General features: G+C 46.1%; 1 protein-coding gene across 1 annotated transcript in view; it reads right to left on the bottom strand.

Moving 5' to 3' along the window:
• The window catches only part of LOC306770034 (receptor-type tyrosine-protein phosphatase beta-like), a 270,125-nt gene that overhangs the window by 231,771 nt on the left and 17,035 nt on the right, over positions 1 to 21,319 (bottom strand). The window contains exon 3 of the mRNA XM_079258804.1: positions 16,237 to 16,534. Coding sequence (XP_079114930.1) covers positions 16,237 to 16,534 — 298 coding nt within the window. The remainder of the gene's footprint in view (positions 1 to 16,236; positions 16,535 to 21,319) is intronic.

Here is a 21,319-nt window from a genome sequence, read left to right as displayed (position 1 = left end):
CGAGACACTGACAGAGACATGGATGGAGACACTGATGGAGACACTGATGGAGACACTGATAGAGACACGGATGGAGACACTGATGGAGACACTGATAGAGACACTGTTGGAGATACAGATAGAGACACTGATGGAGACACTGATAGAGACATGGATAGAGACATGGATAGAGACACTGATAGAGACACGGATGGAGACACTGATGGAGACACTGATAGAAACACTGATAGAGACACGGATGGAGACACTGATGAAGACACGGATTGAGACACTGATGGAGACACTGATGGAGACACTGATAGAGACACTGATAGAGACACGGATGGAGACAATGATAGAGTCACGGATGGAGACACGGATGGAAACACTGATAAAGACACTGATGGAGACATGGATAGAGACACGGATAGAGACACGGATGGAGACACTGATAGAGACACTGATAGAGACACGGATGGAGACACGGATGGAGACACTGATGGAGACACGGATAGAGAAATGGATAGAGACATGGATGGAGACACTGATAGAGACACCGATAGAGACACTGATGGAGACACGGATAGAGACACGGATAGAGACACAGATGAGACACTGATGGAGACAGTTATAGAGACAATGATGGAGACACTGATGGAGACACCTGTGGAGACACTGATGGAGACACTTATTTAGACACTGATGGAGACACTGATAGAGACATGGATGGAGACACTGATGGAGACACGGATAGAGACACTGATAGAGACACTGATGGAGACACTGATAGAGACACTGATAGAGACACTGATGGAGACACTGATAGAGACACGGATGGAGACACAGATGAGACACTGATGGAGACACAGATAGAGAAACTGATAGAGACACAGATGAGACACTGATGGAGACACTGATGGAGACACAGATGGAGAAACAGATTGAGACACAGATGGAGACACTGATGGAGACACAGATGGAGACACTGATCGAGACACTGACAGAGACATGGATGGAGACACTGATGGAGACACAGATAGAGACACTGATAGAGACACGAATAGAGACACTGATAGAGACACTGATGGAGTCACTAGTGGAGACACTGATGGAGACACGGATAGAGACACTGAGGGAGACACTCATAGAGACATGGATGGAGACACTGATGGAGACACGGATAGAAACACTGATAGAGACACTGATGGAGACACTGATCGAGACACGGATGGAGACACAGATAGAGACACGGATGGAGACACGGATGGAGACACTGATGGAGAGACTGATCGAGACACTGATCGAGACACGGATAGAGACACAGATAGAGACACGGATAGAGACACCGATGGAGAGACTGATGGAGACAGTTATAGAGACAATGACGGAGACACTGATGGAGACACCTGTGGAGACACTGATGGAGACACTGATTTAGACACTGATGGAGACACTGATAGAGACATGGATGGAGACACTGATGGAGACACGGATAGAGACACTGATAGAGACACTGATGGAGACACTGATAGAGACACTGATAGAGACACTTATGGAGACACTGATAGAGACACTGATGGAGAAACAGATTGAGACACAGATGGAGACACTGATGGAGACACTCGTGGAGACATGGATTGAGACACTGATGGAGACACGGATGGAGACACTGTTGGAGACACTGATTGAGACACTGATGGAGACACTGATTGAGACACAGATGGAGACACGGATAGAGACACTGATAGAGACACTGATGGAGACACTGATGGAGACATGGATTGAGACACTGATAGAGACACTGATGGACACACGGATGGAGACACTGATGGAGACACTGATTGAGACACTGATGGAGACACTGATTGAGACACAGATGGAGACACTGATGGAGACACTGATGGAGACACGGATAGAGACACTGATGGAGACACGGATAGAGACACTGATGGAGACACTGATGGAGACACGGATAGAGACACAGATAGAGACACTGAGGGAGACACTCATAGAGACATGGATGGAGACACTGATGGAGACACGGATAGAAACACTGATAGAGACACTGATGGAGACACTGATCGAGACACTGATGGAGACACAGATAGAGACACGGATAGAGACACGGATGGAGACACTGATGGAGAGACTGATCGAGACACTGATCGAGACACGGATAGAGACACGGATAGAGACACCGATGGAGAGACTGATGGAGACAGTTATAGAGACAATGATGGAGACACTGATGGAGACACCTGTGGAGACACTGATGGAGACACTGATTTAGACACTGATGGAGACACTGATAGAGACATGGATGGAGACACTGATGGAGACACGGATAGAGACACTGATAGAGACACTGATGGAGACACTGATGGAGACACGGATAGAGACACTGATGGAGACACTGACAGGGACACTGATGGAGACACTGATGGAGACAGTGATAGAGAAAATGATGGAGACACTGATGGAGACACTGATAGAGACATGGATGGAGACACTGATGGAGACACGGATAGAGACACTGATAGAGACACTGATGGAGACACTGATGGAGACACGGATAGAGACACTGATGGAGACACTGACAGGGACACTGATGGAGACACTGATGGAGACAGTGATAGAGAAAATGATGGAGACACTGATGGAGACACAGGTGGAGACACTGATGGAGACACAGATGGAGACACTGTTCGAGACACTGACAGAGACACAGATGGAGACACTGATCGAGACACTGACAGAGACATGGATGGAGACACTGATGGAGTCACTAGTGGAGACACTGATGGAGACACGGATAGAGACACTGAGGGAGACACTCATAGAGACATGGATGGAGACACTGATGGAGACACGGATAAAAACACTGATAGAGACATTGATGGAGACACTGATCGAGACAGTGATAGAGACAATGATGGAGACACTGATGGAGACACAGGTGGAGACACTGATGGAGACACAGATGGAGACACTGATCGAGACACTGACAGAAACACAGATGGAGACATTGATCGAGACACTGACAGAGACATGGATGGAGACACTGATGGAGTCACTAGTGGAGACACTGATGGAGACACGGATACAGACACGGATAGAGACACTGAGGGAGACACTCATAGAGACATGGATGGAGACACTGATGGAGACACGGATAGAAACACTGATAGAGACACTGATGGAGACACTGATCGAGACACTGATGGAGACACAGATAGAGACACGGATAGAGACACGGATGGAGACACTGATGGAGAGACTGATCGAGACACTGATCGAGACACGGATAGAGACACGGATAGAGACACCGATGGAGAGACTGATGGAGACAGTTATAGAGACAATGATGGAGACACTGATGGAGACACCTGTGGAGACACTGATGGAGACACCTGTGGAGACACTGATGGAGACACTGATTTAGACACTGATGGAGACACTGATAGAGACATGGATGGAGACACTGATGGAGACACGGATAGAGACACTGATAGAGACACTGATGGAGACACTGATAGAGACACTGATAGAGACACTGATGGAGACACTGATAGAGACACGGATGGAGACACAGATGAGACACTGATGGAGACACTGGTGGAGAAACAGATTGAGACACAGATGGAGACACTGATGGAGACACAGATAGAGAAACTGATAGAGACACTGACAGAGACACGGATGGAGACACTGATGGAGAAACAGATTGAGACACAGATGGAGACACTGATGGAGACACAGATGGAGACACTGATCGAGACACGGATGGAGACAATGATAGAGTCACGGATGGAGACACGGATGAAGACACTGATAGAGACACTGATGGAGACATGGATAGAGACACGGATAGAGACACGGATGGAGACACTGAAGGAGACACTGATAGAAACACTGATAGAGACACGGATGGAGACAATGATAGAGTCACGGATGGAGACACGAATGAAGACACTGACAAAGACACTGATGGAGACATGGATAGAGACATGGATAGAGACACTGATGGAGACACTGATAGGGACACTGATAGAGACACTGATGGAGACAATGATAGGGACACTGATAGAGACACGGTTGGAGACACGGATGGAGACACTGATAAAGACACTGATGGAGACATGGATAGAGACACGGATAGAGACACGGATGGAGACACTGACAGAGACACTGATAGAGACACGGATGGAGACACGGATGGAGACACTGATGGAGACACGGATAGAGACATGGATAGAGACATTGATGGAGACAGTGATAGAGACACGGATGGAGACAATGAAAGAGACACGGATGGAGACACTGATAGAGACACGGATGGAGACACTGATGGAGACACTGATGGAGACACAGATAGAGACATTGATGGAGACACTGAAAGGGACACTGATGGAGACACTTATAGAAACACAGATGGAGACACTGATAGAGACACTGATGGAGACACTGATAGAGACAAGGATGGAGACACTGATAGAGACACTAATGGAGACACTGATGGAGACATGGATTGAGACACTGATAGAGACACTGATGGACACACGGACGGAGACACTGATTGAGACACTGATGGAGACACTGATTGAGACACAGATGGAGAGACGGATAGAGACACGGATTGAGACACTGATGGAGACACTGATAGAAACACGGATGGAGACACTGATAGAGACACTGATAGAGACACGGATGGAGACACTGATAGAGACACGGATGGAGACGCCAATAGAGACACGGGTAGAGAAACTGATGGAGACACTGACAGAGACACGGATGGAGACACGATTGAGACACTGATAGAGACACAGATAGAGACACGGATAGAGACACTGATAGAGACACGGATGGAGACACGGATGGAGACACTGATGGAGACACGGATACAGACACTGATGGAGACACGGATAGAGACACGGATGGAGAAACTGATAGAGACACGGATGGAGACACTGATAGAGACACTGATGGAGACACTGATGGAGACACGGATAGAGACACTGATGGAGACACTGACAGGGACACTGATGGAGACACTGATGGAGACATTGATAGAGACAATGATGGAGACACTGATGGAGACACAGGTGGAGACACTGATGGAGACAAAGATGGAGACACTGATCGAGACACTGACAGAGACACGGATGGAGACACTGATGGAGACACCGATGGAGAGGCTGATGGAGACAGTGATAGAGACAATGATGGAGACACTGATGGAGACACGGGTGGAGATACTGATGGAGACACGGATAGAGACACTGATTTAGACACTTATGGAGACACTGATAGAGACATGGATGTAGACACTGATGGAGACACGGATAGAGACACTGATGGAGACACTGATAGAGACACGGATGGAGACACAAATGAGACACTGATGGAGACACTGATGGAGACACTGATGGAGAAACAGATTGAGACACAGATGGAGACACTGATGGAGACACTGGTGGAGACATGGATTGAGACACTGATGGAGACACTGATGGAGACACGGATGGAGACACTGTTGGAGACACTGATTGAGACACTGATGGAGACACTGATTGAGACACAGATGGAGACACGGATAGAGACACTGATAGAGACACTGATGGAGACACTGATGGAGACATGGATTGAGACACTGATAGAGACACTGATGGACACACGGATGGAGACACTGATGGAGACACTGATTGAGACACTGATGGAGACACTGATTGAGACACAGATGGAGACACGGATAGAGACACGGATTGAGACACTGATGGAGACACTGATAGAAACACGGATGGAGACACTGATAGAGACACTGATAGAGACACGGATGGAGACACTGATAGAGACACGGATGGAGACGCCAATAGAGACACGGGTAGAGAAACTGATGGAGACACCTGTGGAGACACTGATGGAGAAACAGATTGAGACACAGATGGAGACACTGATGGAGACACTGGTGGAGACATGGATTGAGACACTGATGGAGACACTGATGGAGACACGGATGGAGACACAGATAGAGACACTGATAGAGACACTAATGGAGACACTGATGGAGACATGGATTGAGACACTGATAGAGACACTGATGGACACACGGATGGAGACACTGATGGAGACACTGATTGAGACACTGATGGAGACACTGATTGAGACACAGATGGAGACACGGATAGAGACACGGGTAGAGAAACTGATGGAGACACTGATTGAGACACAGATGGAGACACAGATGGAGACACGGATAGAGACACGGATGGAGACACGATTGAGACACTGATAGAGACACAGATAGAGACACGGATAGAGACACTGATAGAGACACGGATGGAGACACGGATGGAGACACTGATGGAGACACTGATGGAGACACGGATAGAGACACTGATGGGGACACGGATAGAGACACGGATGGAGAAACTGATAGAGACACTGATAGAGACACGGATGGAGACACTGATAGAGACACGGATGGAGACGCCAATAGAGACACGGGTAGAGAAACTGATGGAGACACTGACAGAGACACGGATGGAGACACAATTGAGACACTGATAGAGACACTAATGGAGACACGGATAGAGACACTGATAGAGACACGGATGGAGACACGGATGGAGACACTGATGGAGACACTGATGGAGACACGGATAGAGACACTGATGGAGACACGGATAGAGACACGGATGGAGAAACTGATAGAGACACGGATGGAGACACTGATAGAGACACTGATGGAGACACTGATGGAGACACGGATAGAGACACTGATGGAGACACTGACAGGGACACTGATGGAGACACTGATGGAGACAGTGATAGAGACAATGATGGAGACACTGATGGAGACACAGGTGGAGACACTGATGGAGACACAGATGGAGACACTGATCGAGACACTGACAGAGACACGGATGGAGACACTGATGGAGACACAGATGGAGACACTGATCGAGACACTGACAGAGACACCGATGGAGAGACTGATGGAGACAGTGATAGAGACAATGATGGAGACACTGATGGAGACACGGGTGGAGATACTGATGGAGACACGGATAGAGACACTGATTTAGACACTTATGGAGACACTGATAGAGACATGGATGTAGACACTGATGGAGACACGGATAGAGACACTGATAGAGACACTGATGGAGACACTGATGGAGACACAGATGGAGAAACAGATCGAGACACAGATGGAGACACTGATTGAGACACTGATGGAGACACTGATGGAGACACTGATATAGACACGGATGGAGACACTGATAGAGACACGGATAGAGACACTGATGGAGACACTGATAGGGACACTGATAGAGACACTTATGGAGACACTGATAGAGACATGGATGGAGACACGGATGGAGACACGGATAGAGACACTGATAGAGACACTGATGGAGACACTGATGGAGACACAGATGGAGAAACAGATCGAGATACAGATGGAGACACTGATAGAGACACGGATGGAGACACTGATGGAGACACGGATAGAGACACGGATGGAGACACCGATGGAGACACGGAGGGTGATACTGATGGAGACACTGAAAGAGACACTGTGTTAGACACTGATGGAGACACTGATAGAGACATGGATGGAGACACTGATGGAGACACTGATTGAGACACGGATGGAGACACTGATGGAGACATTGATTGAGACACTGATGGAGACACTGATAGAGACACAGATGGAGACACTGATGGAGACACTGATTGAGACACTGATGGAGACACGGATGGGGACACTGATGGAGACACTGATGGAGACACTGTTTTAGACACTGATGGAGACACTGATAGAGACACGGATGGAGACACTGATGGAGACACTGATTGAGACACGGATGGAGACACTGATGGAGACACTGATTGAGACACCGATGGAGACACTAATAGAGACACGGATGGAGACACTGGTGGAGACACTGATAGAGACATGGATGGAGACACTGATCTAGACACTGATGGAGACACTGAAAGAGACACTGATAGAGACACGGATGGAGACACTGATAGAGACACTGATAGAGACACGGATGGAGACACTGATAGAGACACGGATGGAGACGCCAATAGAGACACTGGTAGAGAAACTGATGGAGACACTGATAAAGACACTGACAGAGACACGGATGGAGACACGATTGAGACACTGATAGAGACACTAATGGAGACACGGATAGAGACACTGATAGAAACACTGATGGAGACACTGATAGAAACACTGATGTAGACACAGATAGAGACACGGATAGAGACACTGATAGAGACACGGATGTAGACACGGATGGAGACACGGATGGAGAAACTGATAGAGACACGGATGGAGACACTGATAGAGACACTGATGGAGACACTGATGGAGACACGGATAGAGACACTGATGGAGACACTGACAGGGACACTGATGGAGACACTGATGGAGACAGTGATAGAGACAATGATGGAGACACTGATGGAGACACAGGTGGAGACACTGATGGAGACACAGATGGAGACACTGATCAAGACAATGACAGAGACACGGATGGAGACACTGATGGAGACACCGATGGAGAGACTGATGGAGACAGTGATAGAGAAAATGATGGAGACACTGATGGAGACATGGGTGGAGATACTGATGGAGACACGGATAGAGACACTGATTTAGACCCTTATGGAGACACTGATAGAGACATGGATGTAGACACTGATGGAGACACGGATAGAGACACTGATAGAGACACTGATGGAGACACTGATGGAGACACAGATGGAGAAACAGATCGAGACACAGATGGAGACACTGATTGAGACACTGATGGAGACACTGATGGAGACACTGATAGAGACACGGATGGAGACACTGATAGAGACACGGATAGAGACACTGATGGAGACACTGATAGGGACACTGATAGAGACACTGATGGAGACACTGATAGAGACACTGATGGAGACACGGATGGAGACACTGATAGAGACACTGATGGAGACACTGATTGAGACACGGATGGAGACACGGATGGAGACACTGACAGAGACACGGATGGAGACACGGATGGAGACGCTGATAGAGACACTGATAGAGACACGGATGGAGACACTGATGGAGACACTGATTGAGACACAGATAGAGACACGGATGGAGACACTGGTGGAGACACGGATGGAGACACTGATGGAGACACTGGTGGAGACACTGATGGAGACACAGATGGAGACACTGATCGAGACACTGACAGAGACACGGATGGAGACACTGATGGAGACACCGATGGAGAGACTGATGGAGACAGTGATAGAGACACTGATCGAGACACTGACAGAGACACGGATGGAGACACTGATAGAGACACGGATGGAGACACGGATGGAGATACTGATAGAGACACTGATGGAGACACGGATGGAGACACTGATAGAGACACTGATGGAGACACTGATTGAGACACTGATGGAGACACTGATTGAGACACGGATGGAGACACGGATGGAGACACTGACAGAGACACGGATGGAGACACGGATGGAGACACTGATAGAGACACTGATTGAGACACAGATAGAGACACGGATGGAGACACTGGTGGAGACACGGATGGAGACACTGATGGAGACACTGGTGGAGACACTGATGGAGACACAGATGGAGACACTGATCGAGACACTGACAGAGACACGGATGGAGACACTGATGGAGACACCGATGGAGAGACTGATGGAGATACTGATAGAGACACTGATGGAGACACGGATGGAGACACTGATAGAGACACTGATGGAGACACTGATTGAGACACGGATGGAGACACGGATGGAGACACTGACAGAGACACGGATGGAGACACGGATGGAGACACTGATAGAGACACTGATAGAGACACGGATGGAGACACTGATGGAGACACTGATTGAGACACAGATAGAGACACGGATGGAGACACTGTTGGAGACACGGATGGAGACACTGATGGAGACACTGGTGGAGACACTGATGGAGACACAGATGGAGACACTGATCGAGACACTGACAGAGACACGGATGGAGACACTGATGGAGACACCGATGGAGAGACTGATGGAGACAGTGATAGAGACACTGATCGAGACACTGACAGAGACACGGATGGAGACACTGATGGAGACACCGATGGAGAGATTGGTGGAGACGGTGATAGAGACAATGATGGAGACACTGATGGAGACACTGGTGGAGACACTGATGGAGACACAGATGGAGACACTGGTGGAGACACTGACAGAGACAATGATGGAGACACTGATGGAGACACGGATGGAGACACTGATTTAGACACTGATGGAGACACTGATGGAGACACTCATAGAGACATGGATGGAGACACTGATGGAGACACGGATAGAGACACTGATACAGACACTGATGGAGACACTGATCGAGACACTGATAGAGACACGGATGGATACACTGATAGAGACACTGATGGAGACACGGATGGAGACACTGATGGAGACACTGATTGAGACACTGATGGAGACACTAATAGAGACACGGATGGAGACACTGGTGGAGACACTGATAGAGACATGGATGGAGACACTGATCTAGACACTGATGGAGACACTGAAAGAGACACTGATAGAGACACGGATGGAGACACTGATAGAGACACTGATAGAGACACGGATGGAGACACTGATAGAGACACGGATGGAGACGCCAATAGAGACACGGGTAGAGAAACTGATGGAGACACTGATAAAGACACTGACAGAGACACGGATGGAGACACGATTGAGACACTGATAGAGACACTAATGGAGACACGGATAGAGACACTGATAGAGACACTGATGGAGACACTGATAGAAACACTGATGTAGACACAGATAGAGACACGGATAGAGACACTGATAGAGACACGGATGTAGACACGGATGGAGACACGGATGGAGAAACTGATAGAGACACGGATGGAGACACTGATAGAGACACTGATGGAGACACTGATGGAGACACGGATAGAGACACTGATGGAGACACTGACAGGGACACTTATGGAGACACTGATGGAGACAGTGATAGAGACAATGATGGAGACACTGATGGAGACACAGGTGGAGACACTGATGGAGACACAGATGGAGACACTGATCAAGACAATGACAGAGACACGGATGGAGACACTGATGGAGACACCGATGGAGAGACTGATGGAGACAGTGATAGAGAAAATGATGGAGACACTGATGGAGACACGGGTGGAGATACTGATGGAGACACGGATAGAGACACTGATTTAGACACTTATGGAGACACTGATAGAGACATGGATGTAGACACTGATGGAGACACGGATGGAGACACTGATGGAGACACAGATGGAGAAACAGATCGAGACACAGATGGAGACACTGATTGAGACACTGATGGAGACACTGATGGAGACACTGATAGAGACACGGATGGAGACACTGATAGAGACACGGATAGAGACACTGATGGAGACACTGATAGGGACACTGATAGAGACACTGATGGAGACACTGATAGAGACACTGATGGAGACACGGATGGAGACACTGATAGAGACACTGATGGAGACACTGATTGAGACACGGATGGAGACACGGATGGAGACACTGACAGAGACACGGATGGAGACACGGATGGAGACACTGATAGAGACACTGATAGAGACACGGATGGAGACACTGATGGAGACACTGATTGAGACACAGATAGAGACACGGATGGAGACACTGGTGGAGACACGGATGGAGACACTGATGGAGACACTGATGGAGACAATGGTGGAGACACTGATGGAGACACAGATGGAGACACTGATCGAGACACTGACAGAGACACGGATGGAGACACTGATGGAGACACCGATGGAGAGACTGATGGAGACAGTGATAGAGACACTGATCGAGACACTGACAGAGACACGGATGGAGACACTGATAGAGACACGGATGGAGACACGGATGGAGATACTGATAGAGACACTGATGGAGACACGGATGGAGACACTGATAGAGACACTGATGGAGACACTGATTGAGACACTGATGGAGACACTGATTGAGACACGGATGGAGACACGGATGGAGACACTGACAGAGACACGGATGGAGACACGGATGGAGACACTGATAGAGACACTGATTGAGACACAGATAGAGACACGGATGGAGACACTGGTGGAGACACGGATGGAGACACTGATGGAGACACTGGTGGAGACACTGATGGAGACACAGATGGAGACACTGATCGAGACACTGACAGAGACACGGATGGAGACACTGATGGAGACACCGATGGAGAGACTGATGGAGATACTGATAGAGACACTGATGGAGACACGGATGGAGACACTGATAGAGACACTGATGGAGACACTGATTGAGACACGGATGGAGACACGGATGGAGACACTGACAGAGACACGGATGGAGACACGGATGGAGACACTGATAGAGACACTGATAGAGACACGGATGGAGACACTGATGGAGACACTGATTGAGACACAGATAGAGACACGGATGGAGACACTGTTGGAGACACGGATGGAGACACTGATGGAGACACTGGTGGAGACACTGATGGAGACACAGATGGAGACACTGATCGAGACACTGACAGAGACACGGATGGAGACACTGATGGAGACACCGATGGAGAGACTGATGGAGACAGTGATAGAGACACTGATCGAGACACTGACAGAGACACGGATGGAGACACTGATGGAGACACCGATGGAGAGATTGGTGGAGACGGTGATAGAGACAATGATGGAGACACTGATGGAGACACTGGTGGAGACACTGACAGAGACAATGATGGAGACACTGATGGAGACACGGATGGAGACACTGATTTAGACACTGATGGAGACACTGATGGAGACACTCATAGAGACATGGATGGAGACACTGATGGAGACACGGATAGAGACACTGATACAGACACTGATGGAGACACTGATCGAGACACTGATAGAGACACGGATGGATACACTGATAGAGACACTGATGGAGACACTGATAGAGACACGGATGGAGACACTGATGGAGACACTGATGGAGAAACATATTGAGACACAGATGGAGACACTGATGGAGACACAGATAGACACACTGATAGAGACACTGATGGAGACACGGATAGAGACACGGATGGAGACACTGATGGAGACACTGATAGAGACACGGATGGAGACACTGATGGAGACACGGATTGAGTCACTGATGAAGACACTGATAGAGACACGGATGGAGACACTGATGGAGACACTGATGGAGACACGGATGGAGACACTGATAGAGACACGGGTGGAGGCACAGATGGAGACACTGTTTGAGACACTGATGGAGACACTGATTGAGACACTGATAGAGACACGGATAGAGACATGGATGGAGACACTGATAGAGACACTGATAGAGATACGGATGGAGACACTGGTGGAGACACCGATGGAGACACTGATAGAGACATGGATGGAGACACTGATAGAGACACGGATAGAGACACGGATCGAGACACTGATAGAGACACTGATAGAGACACTGATGGAGACACGATTGAGACACGGATAGAGACACTGATGGAGACACTGATGGAGACACGGATAGAGACACTGATGGAGACACTGATAGGGACACTGATAGAGACACTGATGGAGACACTAATAGAGACACTGATAGAGACACTGACAGGGACACTGATGGAGACACTGATAGAGACACGGATGGAGACACTGATAGAGACACGGATAGAGACACGGATCGAGACACGGATCGAGACACTGATAGAGACACTGATAGAGACACGGATGGAGACACTGATGGAGACACTGATGGAGACACGGATAGAGACACGGATAGAGACACTGAGGGAGACACTGATAGGGACACTGATAGAGACACTGATGGAGACACTAATAGAGACACTGATAGAGACACTGACAGGGACACTGATGGAGACACTGATAGAGACACTGATAGAGACACTGATGGAGACACTGATAGAGACACTGATGGAGACACTGATAGAGACACGGAGGGAGACACTGATAGGGACACTGATAGAGACACTGATGGAGACACTAATAGAGACACTGATAGAGACACTGACAGGGACACTGATGGAGACACTGATAGAGACACTGATAGAGACACTGATGGAGACACGGATGGAGACACTGATGGAGACACTGATGGAGACACTGATTGAGACACTGATAGATACACTGATGGAGACACTGATAGAGACACTGATGGAGACACTGATGGAGACACTGATAGAGACACTGATGGAGACACGATTGAGACACTGATAGAGACACTGATGGAGACACTGATGGAGACACTGGTGGAGACACGGATGGAGACACTGATAGAGACACGGATGGAGACACCTATAGAGACACGGGTAGAGAAACTGATGGAGACACTGATGGAGACACTGATAGAGACACTGATAGAGACACGGATGGAGACACTGGTGGAGACACGGATGGAGACACTGATAGAGACACGGATGGAGACACCTATAGAGACACGGATAGAGAAACTGATGGAGTGACGGATGGAGACACTGATAGAAACACTGATGGAGACACTGATGGAGACACGGGTGGAGACGGAGATGGAGACACTGATGGAGACACTGATGGAGACACAGATAGAGACACGGATGGAGACACGGGTGGAGACACTGATGGAGACACTGATAGAGACACGGATGGAGACAATGATAGAGACACGGATGGAGACACTGATAGAGACACGGATGGAGACACTGATGGAGACACTGATTGAGACACAGATAGAGACACGGATGGAGACACTGGTGGAGACACGGATGGAGACACTGATAGAGACACGGATGGAGACACTGATAGAGACACGGATGGAGACACTGATAGAGACACGGATTGAGACACTGATGGAGACACGGATGGAGACACTGATAGAGACACGGATGGAGACACTGGTGGAGACACGGATGGAGACACTGATAGAGACACGGATGGAGACACCTATAGAGACACGGATAGAGAAACTGATGGAGTGACGGATGGAGACACTGATAGAAACACTGATGGAGACACTGATGGAGACACGGGTGGAGACGGAGATGGAGACACTGATGGAGACACTGATGGAGACACAGATAGAGACACGGATGGAGACACGGGTGGAGACACTGATGGAGACACTGATAGAGACACGGATGGAGACAATGATAGAGACACGGATGGAGACACTGATAGAGACACGGATGGAGACACTGATGGAGACACTGATTGAGACACAGATAGAGACACGGATGGAGACACTGGTGGAGACACGGATGGAGACACTGATAGAGACACGGATGGAGACACTGATAGAGACACGGATGGAGACACTGATAGAGACACGGATTGAGACACTGATGGAGACACGGATGGAGACACTGATAGAGACACAGATGGAGACACTGATAGAGACACGGATGGAGACACTGATAGAGACACGGATGGAGACACCTATAGAGACACGGATGGAGACACGAATGGAGACACTGATGGAGACACTGATAGAGACACGGATTGAGACACTGATGGAGACACGGATGGAGACACTGATAGAGACACGGATGGAGACACTGATAGAGACACGGATGGAGACACTGATAGAGACACGGATGGAGACACCTATAGAGACACGGATGGAGACACGAATGGAGACACTGATGGAGACACGGATAGAGACACTGATGGAGACACTGATAGGGACACTGATAGAGACACTGATGGAGACACTGATGGAGACACTGACAGGGACACTGATAGAGACACTGATGGAGACACTGATAGAAACACTGATGGAGACACTGATGGAGACACGGGTGGAGACAGAGATGGAGACACTGATGGAGACACTGATTGAGACACAGATGGAGACACTGATGGAGACACAGATAGAGACACTGATAGAGACACTGATAGAGACACGGGTGGAGACACTGATGGAGACACTGATTGAGACACTGATGGAGACACGGATAGAGACACGGATGGAGACACTGAGGAAGACAGTGATAGTGACCATTTGAAAGGAAGTAAAATGGAAAACATTCGACAGCATTTTTAACGATCTATTTGAAGAAGACTAGAACAAGAACCAAACCTGGTTCTTTCTGTGAATTTTGAGCAGACATCACCAGGTGGAACCTCAATCCTCCAAGTGAAACCTAACCTGTGCGCACAGAGACTCCACTCGTCCCTCCATCCTTCCTGGAAACAGTTGTCAGCCTGTACAGAGTTCCTGGTTCCAGGTCTGTGATGCGACAAATCAGCGTATTTCTGGCACTTCGGTTGAGATCAGGGTGTCGGAACGGATTGCAGTGGGTGGTCTTGAGATTTGAACCGGAATCCGTGATGACAATGAAATCACATGACAGACCAGCAGACGTCAACTGGACCACAATCCAGTCTGAACCGGAGCTGATGTTTGTCAGGTCTGCTGAGCACCGGGGCCCTGCTGAGGTCTGCACCTGGAACAAGAAGCCACATGGTTTATCAATGGACAGCTGTACTGCGACCTGAACATCACTCCGTGGCTCTACTGACTTGTTGGTATGTGCTTTGATAATCTTAAATATTAACTAAATCATGCCATATCTGTAGTTAATAGTTATCAGTATTTTCTATGCCCGTCTACATACACTGCTCTCGACACCGATGTTAATTTTAAATTATTTTCTTGCTTTAGCAAGGTCCCTCTTTTCACTTTTATCAATAATTTTACCTACTTCTATATTGCTATGATTTGCGGTGCATGCACAAGATTAAACATCAAACACAATGCTTTGCATGATTCACACATTGTGCTTTCCTCACACAGTCTTCAGTACGAGGAAAGCACACATAGAGACACTTAACGCGCAGATCCAGGTACCGCACACAGCTGACAGGCGCACAAGCAGCGGGTTACACACAGACACACGCTGTCTTTGTCAGTTTATGGATACACTGAGGTTTGTCACTTGGAATGTGCGTGGAGCTGGAACAAGAGAAAAGAGGTTAAAAATTCTTAATCGGATGCATGAAATGAAGGCAGACATCGTTCTCCTGCAGGAGACTCATTTATCTAATTCAACAATAAATCTTTCAACGGACCAGTTTCCACATGTTTACTCAGCTTGCTATAATTCCAGACAAAGAGGAGTAGCCACTCTTATTAATAAAAGGTTAAAATTTGACATTGATCAAACAATCACAGATCCAGAAGGCAGATTTTTAATAGTTACATTATCTATTCAAAATGTTAAGTTAACTATTGCAAATGTTTATGGCCCAAATGTTGATGACTCCTCCTTTTTTCACTCCCTCTTTACTTCGCTCTATGATCACTTAGATAACACAATCATTGTAGTAGGGGACTTAAATGTTATTCTAGACAAATACAGTTCATCAGGGAAGTATCGAGGTTGGAAATCAGCTGAAACGGTTAAACAGTACATGAAGGATTTTGGTCTTTGCGATGCATGGCGTTCTCATCACCCGACACTGAGAGAATACACTTTCTTCTCTGCAGTTCACCATACCTATTCTAGACTAGACTACTTCCTAATCAGCACTTCACTCATGAGTGACATATCAGAGATATAGATCCATCCCATAATCATCAGTGATCATGCACCTGTATCATTAACCCTTAGAAGTAAAAACTGTAAGCCAGCCACTAGAAACTGGAGATTTAATACATCATTACTTACAGATTCTGAGTTTATCAGTTACTTTGAAAGAGAATGGTCCTCATATCTAGAAAACAATAACAGACCAGAAACTTCAGCGTGTGTTCTGTGGGAAGCAGGAAAAGCAGTAATGAGAGGGAAAATAATATCCTTCTCTTCCCATAAGAAAAAGAAGGAAACTTTGAGAACATCAGAATTAGAACTCAGAATTAAATCACTAGAGGAAGCTTACCATGTCTCCCCAGAAGAACACACACTGAATGGTATTAGAAAAGCCAAATTAGAACTTAATGAAATAATAGATAAAAGAACACAATTCATGGTGCAAAGACTTCGATTGGACAATTTTGAACATGGTAAGAAATCTGGAAAGTTCCTGGCTAACCAACTAAAGGCAAATAAGGAGAAAACAACAATTCCCTCTATAAAAGATTCAGAAGGAAATATCAGCCATGATCCTGACATGATGAACAATACTTTCAAAGAATTTTACAAAGCATTATATTCATCACAAATAAACTCAACAGATGAGAATATTAACTAATTTCTTAGCAGCATCAATCTTCCTAAAATAAATCAGGAAAATAAAATGGCTCTAGATTCACCTATTTCAGTTCATGAGCTCCATGAAGCTCTCCATCGTATGCCAAATAATAAAGCAGCAGGTCCAGATGGTTATCCAGCTTAATTCTACAAAGAATTCTGGACAACACTGGCTCCAACCTTTTACTGCATGGTATTAGAAATAAAGGAAAAGCAAAAAATACCCTCCAATATGAACTTGGCGAATATTTCAGTCCTACTAAAACCAGGAAAGGACCCTACACTCCCATCCAGTTATCGTCCAATTTCATTAATAAACGTAGATCCCAAAATAATCAGCAAAGCTCTAGCCAGAAGGATAGAGAAAATAACCCCTTCCATTATTCACGCTGATCAAACAGGCTTTGTAAAAGGTAGACATTCCTACACTAACATGCGCAGATTACATAATTGATTACTCAACTCTAGTCCAGTTATTTCTTTAGATGCAGAAAAAGCATTTGACCGTGTAAACTGGAAACTTTTATTTGCAACTTTAAAAGAATTTGGGTTTGGGTCATCATTTATTGACTGGATAAAAATATTATACAACAACCCAAATGCAAGTGTGAAGACTAATGACAAAACTTCTCCAAACTTCTGCTTCCAGAGAGGCACCAGACAGGGCTGCCCACTTTCTCCATCACTCTTTGCCATTTTTATCGAACCCCTGGCAGCTGCCATAAGACAGAATAAAGAAATCAAAGGAATTCAAGCTAAAAATATTGAACATAAAATTAGTCTTTACGCAGATGACATTTTACTTTTCCTTCACAACTCACAAACAACACTTTCTCAAACAATCACACTAATTAATAAATTCTCTTCAATATCAGACTCTTCTATTAACTGGTTAAAGACTACAGCAATGCCCATTAACTGTGACTTTAAAAACACATGTAACACCACTATACAGTCAGGAAACATTAGGTATTTAGGTATAATAATCTCTCCCAGACTAACCGAACTAATAAAGTTAAATCATGATCAGCTAATAAAAACAGTAGAGGATGACCTCTCAAGGTGGAACCGCTTGCCCATATCACTTATGGGGAGGGTTTCCACCATTAAAATGATGTTTCTATCAAAAGTTAATTATCTCTTCTCAATGATCCCCACCAAACCATCCTCCACTTGGTTTAAATCATTAGACTCCCACATATCCAGATTTCTCTGGAAAAACAAGCCATCCCGCATTAGTCTAAAAACTTTACAACAGACCAAAGACAGAGGTGGGTTGGACCTGCCAAATTTTAATCAATATTTCTTATGTAATAGGCTGCAATGCATCTCCAAGTGGCTTAATCCAAGTTCTTTGGATGAGCCATGGCTGGATGTTGAGCAAGCATTGTGTGAGGATTTAGTCATCTCTGATTTACCATTCATCAGCTCAACTGTCAAGTCATATAAGTGTTTCAAAAGCATTAACATCAGCTCCAGTTTAACGGCTTGGTGGGAATTCCTGAAAGTAACCAAGTCTGGACTTATTCCATGTAAGCTCACACCCATCTGGAACAATCCTGACTTCCTGCAAAACAGAAAGATGATAAACTTCCCTCAGTGGAAGAATAAAGGAGTAAAGCAGTTAGAACATATAGTAGAAAATGGAAACTTTCTGCCATTTGATGCAATTTCTTCACGGTATGAATTCAGCAGCACCAAATTCTTAGAATACCACCAACTTAAATTTATCATAGGTAAGAAATACACCACTGATCAACTAAACTTACAGCTACCTATAAGGGTTGCAGAATTCTTAAATCTTAAGGCCCTGAAGCTACTATCCAAAATATACAGATTACTATTGAAGCTAGAAGATTCCATCTCTCTCCCAACTTCTAAATGGGAAGCAGACTTATCCAGCAACTTCAATCAAAATGAATGGTCACAAATCTGCTCAAACACATTCAAAATGACTAAGAATTCAAGCATGCAATTAATACAATTCAAAATTCTACACAGAACTCATTATACGGGACACAGGATGTTCAGGATGGGTCTGTTACACTCACATATCTGTCCACACTGTACTGACAACATGATTGACAGCTACTACCATGCCTTATGGTCTTGTCCACCTGTCCAGAGGTTCTGGCTCCAGGTATGTAAAGATCTGTCAGACTGGTTTAAATGTAATATCCCTGCAAACCCCAAACTGGGCCTCTTGAGTCACTTAGGTGAAAATAACAGGGTTTAATTTAGCAAAAGCAATCCTCAGCAGCCTGTGCATTGCAAAGAAAACTATCCTTGTGAACTGGAAAAGCAAACAGAATCTGTGTATCCAGCTGTTTAGAAATCTGTTATTAGATTACATCAGCATGGAAATGATGTCTGCCTCCTCAAAGGATCAATAGGCTGAATTTCATTCCCTCTGGTCTCTGGTCATCTTTCTCATCTTTGCACCAAACAAACTGGTTTGTACTGGGATGTGCTGCAGGTAAATTTTACTGGAACATGTCCACCATTTGTACAGTTATTAACCAATTGAATTCTGCTTTTTATTTCTATTTCAGGATGTCGTTTCCATGGAGACTTTAGCTGCAGCCCTGCTATTCTGTCTGCCAGCAGCAGCATCATCTGCTGACCTGCTTCCCACCAGCAAAACCAGTCAACATGGAGCCAAACTTCAGGAAGTTTCTGAACATTTATTGAACCTTTTTCAAAAGGATGAACATACGGAACATCAAATATTTAACAATTAAACAGTTACCTGATTAAATAGCAGAAAGAAATAACTATTGTAGATGAGTGTTTTTGTTATTTGTGTCAGACAATCAGCGGATGGATCTGCTTTCTTCTCTGATCCAACAGCATGTGGGGGATCTGCTTTTAGGCTTTTATTTGTTTTACATGTTTATACATCACACTGTGTTGTACATATTCTGCAAATAAAACAGGTTTCACTATACAGTTGTGCTTTTTCTAACTTTTAGATATGAAAAAAAGAAAATTGACTAAACTAATTTGTAATTATAATATTATCTTAACTACTTGTACTGG

This window comes from Telmatherina bonti, assembly GCF_933228915.1.
Source record: "Telmatherina bonti genome assembly, chromosome: 2".
NCBI lineage: Eukaryota > Metazoa > Chordata > Actinopteri > Atheriniformes > Telmatherinidae > Telmatherina > Telmatherina bonti.
This window is presented reverse-complemented; position numbering and strand designations above follow the sequence as displayed.